At 37.9% G+C, this 9,483-nt stretch overlaps 1 protein-coding gene across 2 annotated transcripts in view; it reads left to right on the forward strand.

Annotated features, from left to right (window-relative positions):
• The window catches only part of LOC121859412 (metalloreductase STEAP4-like), a 31,487-nt gene extending 23,796 nt beyond the window's left edge, over nucleotides 1-7,691 (forward strand). For both annotated transcript variants that reach the window (XM_042356207.1, XM_042356206.1), the window contains 8 exons: nucleotides 1,913-2,065; nucleotides 2,663-2,801; nucleotides 3,569-3,774; nucleotides 4,567-4,712; nucleotides 5,241-5,368; nucleotides 5,849-5,933; nucleotides 6,168-6,373; nucleotides 7,381-7,691. In XM_042356207.1, coding sequence (XP_042212141.1) covers nucleotides 1,913-2,065; nucleotides 2,663-2,801; nucleotides 3,569-3,774; nucleotides 4,567-4,712; nucleotides 5,241-5,368; nucleotides 5,849-5,933; nucleotides 6,168-6,373; nucleotides 7,381-7,506 — 1,189 coding nt within the window. In that variant the 3' untranslated portion in view covers nucleotides 7,507-7,691. The remainder of the gene's footprint in view (nucleotides 1-1,912; nucleotides 2,066-2,662; nucleotides 2,802-3,568; nucleotides 3,775-4,566; nucleotides 4,713-5,240; nucleotides 5,369-5,848; nucleotides 5,934-6,167; nucleotides 6,374-7,380) is intronic.
• Nucleotides 7,692-9,483: the final 1,792 nt, after the last annotated feature.

The raw sequence follows: 9,483 nt of genomic DNA on the forward strand, positions 1-9,483 counted from the left end.
GACATCACCAGATGCTCCTGTGTTGGCCTAAGACATATTCCAAAACTGCTGCTAGTGGACATGTGATTCGTTTTATTCTTATTCGTTTAAAATACAGGACTATCATCATGGGTGATATAATAATATGATATATTATAGAAAATATATATCAATCTACAGATGAGAGGAATCAAATACCTTAGTAACAAGTGTTAATATATATCTAAATAAGCCCTGAAACTAGATAGATATATTTCGATGATTTTTGTCTTTTATATTATATTGTTACTGCAGTATATACTTATAACATTTATTCGCAGATAATAATTTTTTATTTTTTTTTATTTTATTTTTTTTTTTTTTTTGCTGGTCAAGCCCCGACCGAGGGCTAGCCAGACCCCGGGACAACTCTTTCGGAGCTTGACCAACACGTTCGTATTTGTATTACCATCTCGACTTAATTATACTGTATGTTACAAAGTCACTTGTGATTTTTTCAATGTTCTTTTTGATGATATTTACTTATTCTAACCTAAATGTCACCGAATAAGTCGCTTAAGGAATACGAGAAAAGCTCAATTAAATGTTTATGACAAATATGGATAATTGCCAATCAGTGATGACTTCTGTGAGTCTTACTCTATTTTGGATACTTTGATTGGCCATAAGAGATCGTGCTGATCATAAAAATACTTCAAATCAATACCTCCTTACATAACCTAACCTAATGTTTAGATATTGCTCGCCGTGATTGTTGTTATTTACTGTAAACTTCTCCCCACCGGGTAATGGTCAGACACCTCCGATTACTTTCAAATCAGTCAACGTACTGTACTGTACCCTGTACCACAATAATGTGTTCATTTTGACTTGAGGTACATGTTTATCAGCTGTGTTCCATATCATGGCGAAATTAGTTTTATCAGTTTTATCTTTATATTGATATTCAAAAGCTGTATGCATTAGGTTAATTTTAGCTCGTTTCCATATATTTCATATTAGAGTTTACATTATACATATACTGTATATGTACCACGTATCATTTTCTTTATTTCTTATTCATATTCAAATACAAATTTCAAAGATATGAATTTTGATTATATATCTTTCCATTATATTAACACAGTTACAAACCTTAGCAGAGACATCTAGCGACTGTTCAACAAGATTTCAATCACGCGTCGAGGAGGTCTCTTGCCTACCTTCCGTATATACTGTACAGTAGTATTTAGGTGATTTGGTCCTGCAGGACGCGAGGGTAATGATACCACCTTGACAAGCAGACGTACTCGAAGACGTCAACTCAGTCTTGCTGCAATTATGTTACCATAAGTGAAAGTCAACGTAAATACGATTCATCACTGGCTGAGCCTTTGTACAACTTTATAGAGGATTCATAACCTCATCCTGTGAATTCAACTAAGTATCTAACAGTGTCGGAGAAAGGTAGTTTCGTAGGAGAGGAATGAGGAGGTGCGCCTCCATTATTGAATTTAAGTTGTAAATTAAGTAGTACCGTGAAAATTTTTCGATAGGTCATATTAGCCGTTGCATTACAGACATGAATTCATTATATCAGGTATCAGGTACAACTCATAACTGTTCTGAGTACCCAGGCATATTTCATGAACATTTTTACACAGGTTCTCTCTCTCTCTCTCTCTCTCTCTCTCTCTCTCTCTCTCTCTCGCTCTCTCTCTCTCTCTCTCTCTTCATCTAATTTACATTTATGTATTTTCTATCTAAAACCTTTGTCAATTTATCATCCCTATCACTAACTCTTTCATGTTTTCCTGTAGTTTTCCATATCTTTCTCCCTGTATATACACCTTCACTTTACTGTACACTAAACAACAGAATAACACAACTATCCAATGGCCTTGTTTCAACCATGTAATTCTTCTTCTTTCTACTCCTATCGTGGCAACATCAGGGAGCGAGTGACAGCAGCTGGAGGCATCATCATGACACAAGCTGAGGCGCTACAACAAAGCAACTTGGTAATACTGGCCATCCCTTTCCCTCACGTCAGCTCCCTCCCTCTGTCAGCCCTCAGGAGCAAGATCCTGATTGATGTCAGCAACAGGTGTGTAAATGTAAACAAAGAATAGTTAGAAATGTAGGATTCATCAGTCGCGCACGATGATCTTTTTTATATAAATACTAATAATGTAAATCTTTTATATCGAGATGCATCTTGACAACAAATTTCGTTTTCTACTTTTCCTTCCTTTATGCTTATAATAAATTTTTTGTCGTTTTTAAGTATTTTCTGGCACGAGAAATTTTACCCAAATTTTGGAAAGTTAATATTAATAAAATAAAGTATTTTTTGTTTTAATTTAAACTTTAGAAAAAGACAAAATTTTCTGAACTACTATTGCTATTACTGACCTTAACTACCATGGCTCAGTGATAGAGCGCTGGTCTAACAAATCAAAGATCTGACGTTCCCAAATCAAAGAGCTCCCAGAATGCAATTTACAGTGAATAAGGATTTTGTTATTAAGTTGGATATGTGTTCACTTAGATAACTGCTTGAACGTGAGAGATATGCACGTATATTAGGCATATATCTAAAAAAAAATATGTAATACCCCTTATATCATAATACTGACATCTTAATGTGGGAGAAAATAGGGAACAAAAAAATAAGAGCATTGTGTACTGTATTGTTTTACAGGGACCCGAAAACTTACAACTCGACGGAGCGCAGTCAGGCAGAGCATCTGCAAGCACTGGTCCCTTCTGCTACCGTGGTCAAGGCCTTCAACGTGTTGTCTGCCTACTCTCTCTCCAAGGGCATCAGGGGGAGCAAGGAGGTGAGGAAGAGAAGGAGAACGGAGGTGAGGAAGAGAAGGAGAACGGAGGTTAGGAAGGGAAATGGAGGATGAAAGGTGATGAAGGAAGTTGGGGGGGGTGGGGGACGATTGTTTTCGTCTTGAATACGAATCTACTTAGACTTCAAGCAGCTCCATATTGACGTGTTTGTATTATATGATTTTTCGTAACATGAACCATCCAACCCTACCTAACACCTTTCTAAAGATGAAAGTATAGTGTTTTAGGTTAGGTTTGCTAGGTTACATTATGCCTGGTAAGCTTGGTTAGGTAAGATATGGAAAGGTCACTGGAAAGTGTTTGTCAATAGAAGAGGAGCAAATATGGCGTCATCGGGTGACGGCACGCTTATACAAACACAACACTAAAGAATAACAAAACTACGAAAACTGCAATTTATCCGCCTTAGGGAAATATCCTGTAGGTAAGAAAGAAGTTTTCATATACAGAAAATGTTGCACAAATTTTTGGTTAACACGAGTCTATTCCAAAGTATTATAGAACATTGCTCTTTATAGCATTAATGTAAACAAAATTATTAGTCAGCGTGGTATATACGCTGTTCCTAGAAGCAATTGTTCGTGAACCAAAGGTGTGAGTGGCCAGGAATCCTAGTCCTGGTAGTTCCCAGTTTCATCTAATCTAACCATTAGGAGTTGGACTTATTAAGGTGATTATCCAATAGGAATGGAGCCTATTAGAATTAAGGACTATATGTGACTTGTTACTATCCTAAGGCATCCTTCAGGTTCCTGTGTGCAGTGACGACAACCTCGCACGACTCCTGGTGTGTGGGATAGTGAAGGACCTCGGGCTGGAACCCTTGGACCGAGGGAGTCTGAGGAACGCCCGTGAGGTGGAGGGCATCCCCTTCATCTTCTTCCGCGAATGGAAATTTGCCTTCATTGTTTCCATAATAATCTGGTTCATTGCTTTCTTCATCATTTTATTCGAGTAAGGATGCTCTCTCTCGTAGGTTGATCAGGGTTATCCATTGTTTAATTTAAACATATTTATTCCGTATCTAGAATTTGAATATTGTTTTAGTATCCCTGGTCTTTGATCCCTCTCCCCCCCCCCTTCCTTTTTTACTTCGTGTTTCTTTAAATCTCTCTTGTAATTTTTTCTCGTTTATCATCGGCACTTTTTTTTTCCTCCGGATGGTCGTTGTCTTCGTACCTACGAGTTGTGTTAGAAATATTTTTTTATGAATTTTTAGTTATATTTTAATTTTACTCGGCCATTTAAGACATGCAGGGTGTGAAAGAAGAGGCTAACTTGAACTAGTATTATCAGTAAAAGTAAGTAGATAAAAAAAACACCATAAAACATATAGATACAACAAGAAGAAATAATGAAAGATAAAGTAATAAAATGCTGGGTGAATAAAAACTATTGTAAAATTTTCAATTCTGCGACAGACCGTCAACAAATCGTGACCAAGCAGATATTTGATTGACTAAAATGCGTCTAAATATTTCATTGTTACGAGGATTAACCACAAGTGACAATGATGCACCAACAACACTAGTGGCGGGTCACTCGGCTGATGATACAACATTTGCGATATCACTAACCAGCTCGCGGTTTATCAGTAGCACTGTTGATGTTGACAATCAGTTGAGAACAGCCAGTAACATTACATCACAAATCAGCTGATGATACACAAACACTCTTCGTGCCATCACTCAGAGGATGACACACACACACGTGGCGTCATCAGTTAATACTGCTCCTCCCCTACAGGTGGCAGCTGTGCAATAACCTTAGGAACCTCCACAAACCCAACGGAACCTTCGACTGGAGCAGCTTCGACAATGTGGCCAAAAGCAACCTCTCTATATCCTGCTCCTCCACTGCTATCACCCTCCTGGCCATCTGTTACCTCCCAGGTGAGTTTCAGCTTCCTGTTAGGTCAGTATTGTGTGTCTGTATGGTGAGTCTTAGGTACAGTACCTGTAAGGTGAATTAGGTTACTTGTTAATTGGGTATTAGATACCTGTAACCTGTAAGGTAAGTGTTAGATGTATGTTGAGTGAGTGCTGGCTACCTGATCATGAGTGTTTTTCTTGTTTTGCACAGAAAATTACTTCCTGCCTTAAATCATTTTCCTACACGCACGTCAGCATGTATTATGGTACATATTTTAAATGAGAAAGAAGGATAGGACTCGGAGTACCGCTATCTGCGCTTTTGAATTGGTAAGAGCTGCTCTCTTACATTAGCTTAAAGTCTGACCCCGTAATCGGGATGGCTTTCTTAGGTAAATCTAACAGGTGCAGTATCTTTATATTCCCCATTTTGACAAGTGTGGTATCGATCTTACACTTGTTTACAGATGTGGTATATTTTTCTTTCCCATTATGACAGGTGTGGTATTATTTTTCACTTTCGGCCGGTGTGGTATCTTAATATTGCAGGTGTGATAGCAGCGTACGTACAGCTGGCGCGAGGTACCAAGTACTCAGAGTTTCCACGTTGGCTGAACAGGTGGCTCAAGGCAAGGAAACAACTGGGCCTGTTGATGCTGTTTAACGCCTTCATCCATGTAAGTGTGTGTGTGTGTGTGTGAGAGAGAATATACTAATTTATGTCATGCAACAAAACACAAGTGAACATCAGTGTGTGAATCAATAACACATAACTAAGTCTTCATTTCCTTTTCTCTTTCAACGTCTAATTTAAAATCGCTTAAATTAAACATCACTTACATGTGCGGGTACTAGGACCATCTGTAATCAACGCACGAAGTTTACTTCATTTATTCACTCCCTAAAAACAATTCATTCATATTTTATATCCCAAATTATCAATTAAATCACCGATTTTTATTAATTCATTCAATCACCATTAGTTAATCTTCTATTTAATTAAATCATTAAATAATTCATTAATTAAAACCCAATTAATTAATCAACAATTAAATTTCATTAAAATAATTATTTATTAAATCCTAATTTAATGATTATATAAGCTGCCATGAATTATTAATCGGTAAACAACCATATATTGACTGATGGTTCATCAGGTACTGTGTCAACTGAGCGACAGTGGCGGCTATGGCCTGGGTCACTCATCCTACAACTGGCGGAGACCGACGTTCATCGCTTGTGGTGAGTGAGTGAGGAGGAATAGAGTGACAGAGAGATAGAATGAGAAAAATATAAGAAATACAAATATGGGAATGTAACCAACAGATAGGGAAGAAGAAAATGAGATATAAAAGAGAGAACGAGAGACATGTATGTGGACTGAGGGGAAAGATATAATGAGACAAGTATAATGAAAGAGAGAGAAAAACTTCCAAATTTAGTCCATGTGGTCCTCAAATGTGTTGTGAACTACAGGGATCTTGGCCTTCACGATGGCGGGGGTGCTGGGGCTGGCGTCGCTGCCCTCCGTCGGGACCTCTATGACGTGGAGAGAGTTTTCCTTCCTGCAGAGTCGTCTAGGCTGGTTCACGCTCTTACTGGCTGCCTTCCACATCATCTTCAACGTATGGGACGGTCTAGTGACGCCTAACTTCACCTGCTACATTCCTTCCATAAGCCAGGTGAATAGATTAATTTTATGTACAATACACTCGGTATAACTATTTTATTCATTTATTTTTGTACGATATGAATGGTGTTACCGCTGGAGATATGTTAACTTATTATAGATGTAGTGTTGTACCCTGTTGAGTTAAGTTACTTGTCGTTTTTAACTCTAATCCTATATCTAAATATTAAAGTAACATATTTGTCATCTAACTTACTCTATGTTTAATTCCCCCCCTTGGTTATCCCTCATGCGCCCAACTGAAAACTGAAGCATTGATTTTTTTTTTAATTCTGATATATTGTTGGACAGAGAAAACACATGGAAGCTGAACCTAGAGTATCGCCGGCGAGGGTTTAATGATCTAATGCACTGTATATTTGGTTCTATATCCGAGTTGTCTCCAAAATATAAACTAGGAATGAAACTTTACAAAACAACGGTGACGTCATATGGTGTGGAGGGAGTGAAAAGCTGCCGTGTTATTGTTTCATATATTTGTTGAATGAATATTAGTGATACCTTATCAAAACAAGACTTGGTTCTATTGAATTTGCTAATTGTATTTTCGCTTAAGATATTCATGAGATATCCCGGCACCCATGACTTAAAACTATGAACTCCCGTTTCGCTTTCACTCTTTGTCTCTTTGATTTTGTGTTGGTTCTCTCACTCTTTGAATGTCTTCCAAGCTTCCTTCTTTCATATTATTACGAGTTGGTCTTCCTTTATCTACCAACACTGTTCTTTCTTTCCTTTCACATGTATTTTACTGTAATATGAGGTTAAAAGCTCGTCATTCTATACTTATGTCAGTTGCAACCAGTTTTTAAGATATACAAAGGTTAGGTTGAGTATGTCTTCATGCAACTGGTAAAAGAAACCACTGGAAATAATTATAATTAACTAAAGGAAGGTGTCATTCCATGTTAACCCCTGAGAAAGATTGTTAATAATGCAAGTGATAAAGTAGTGTAATAACTTGTCTGAGTATTTTTTAATGCATTACATTTGCCGCAGTTCGTGATTGTGATGCCGGTGCTGACGTTGGTGCTGAAGCTGCCGCTGTTGTTGCCCTGTGTAGATAATGCTCTCACCCGGATTCGTCAGGGCTTCGAGAGAATCCCCACACCTCCCAGCGTGTAGTCAGTCACCCATCTCTCTTCATCCTCCCTCAAGGGCACCCAGTTTAAAGTATAACATAGCATTTATATGTAGGGGTTGTACTAATTATCAGTATTTCAAAGTACAAAAAAAAAACTCAGTGTTTCCTAACAGAAAAGGTTAGAATCTCTGTTGTACGAATCAATGTAATAAAGTAATGAAGTGAACCCTGTGGAACTTTTCTTAACATTACATCTGATCTATTATATACTCAAGAAGTCTTTGAGTTATACTTGCGAGTTTCAAAGCAAAGTACATTATCCATACAATATGATCTATGGTTACAATTGAATGGTATCGTCCAGCTTTAAGCCTTCCTCTCTCTTAAGGGACCAGATGTTACTTACATTTTTGTTAACAAGAAACAAATTTAGTCTAAACACAGTACAGTCTCTTTACTTGTGGTATCTATTGGTTATGATATTGTCTAAAAAAAGTGACGGTGTGTAGGCTATTAATATTTTATGGTCTGTCTCGTCTCTTGGGGATCCTAGTCTACCTACCCTGTTTATAAGAACATAAGAATGGAGGAAACTGCAGCTGGCCTATTGATCCATACTGGGCAGTCCCGTTTACACCCAACCCCTATTGCTCATATAAGCATCCAACCTATGTTTGAAGCTATCCAGAGTATTCGAGTTAATGATGATATTTGGTAACTTGTTCCATTCATCCACTACTCTGTTTCCAAACCAGTGTTTACCTATTTCACAGCGAAATCTAAATTTGTCTAATTTAAAACCATTGTTACGAGTTCGCTCCTGGTTGGATAGTTTGAGTACCTTTGTAATATCCTCTTTGTTTAACCCTGACTTCCATTTATACACCTCTATCATGTCGCCCATCACTCTAGGTCTCTCGAGGGAGTGCAAATTAAGATGCTTTAACCTGTCTCTGTATTCAAGGTTCCTAATGCCCGGGATTAGTCTTGTCATTCTCCTCTGGATTCTTTCCAAGGATTCTCTATCCATTCTGTAATACGGTGACCAGAACTGAACTGCGTAATCCAGGTGAGGTCTCACAAGTGCTAAATATAATTTTAAGATGACCTCGCTAGTCTTGTAACTGACACTCCTTTATATGAACCCAAGTACTGTATTAGCCTTCTTACGAGCAAAAACACATTGTTTACTTGGCTTAAAATTCCTACTTATCATTACTCCTAAATCTCTCTCGCAGTCGGATTCCACAATGGCATCGTTGTTCATCTGGTAACTGGTTTCCCTGTTTACATCTCCTATACTGAGTACTTTACATTTGTCCACATTGAATTTCATCTGCCATTTTTCCGATCATTCGAAAAATTTGTTTAGATCTTCCTGTAGTTTTGCAGAGTCCTCGTCCGATTTAATTACACGTCCTATTTTAGTGTCATCAGCAAATTTACTTATGTTGCTGTCTATGCCGGTATCTATGTCGTTTATGTATATAATAAATAATAATGGTCCAAGTACTGAGCCTTGGGGAACTCCACTAGTGACGTTGCTCCAATGAGATTTAGTGCAGTTTATGCTCACTCTCTGTTTCCTGTCCTGTAACCATGCCCTAATCCATTTAAGGATATTACCTTTGATGCCATGCGCTTCTACCTTTCTAATTAGTCTTTCGTGGGGGACTCTGTCAAAGGCTTTGCTAAAGTCGAGATATACCACATCATAATTGTGCCCCTCGTCCACCGATTCTAAAACTGATGAAAAGAATGTTAATAGATTAGGTAGACATGAACGCCCGCTTGTGAAGCCATGTTGGGAATCATTGATCAACTTGTGCTTTTCCAGGTGGTTTCGAATAGAGTTTGAAATGATTGATTCTAGTAATTTGCCTACTAGTGATGTTAGACTGATTGGGCGGTAGTTAGAGGATAGTGATCTATCCCCTTTCTTGAAAATCGGTATTACATTCGCTATCCTCCAGGATTCTGGTACTACACCTGTATTTAATGACATGTTAAACATCTTT

This window comes from Homarus americanus, unplaced genomic scaffold (assembly GCF_018991925.1).
Source record: "Homarus americanus isolate GMGI-L3 unplaced genomic scaffold, GMGI_Hamer_2.0 scaffold7626, whole genome shotgun sequence".
In the NCBI taxonomy this organism is placed as follows: domain Eukaryota; kingdom Metazoa; phylum Arthropoda; class Malacostraca; order Decapoda; family Nephropidae; genus Homarus; species Homarus americanus.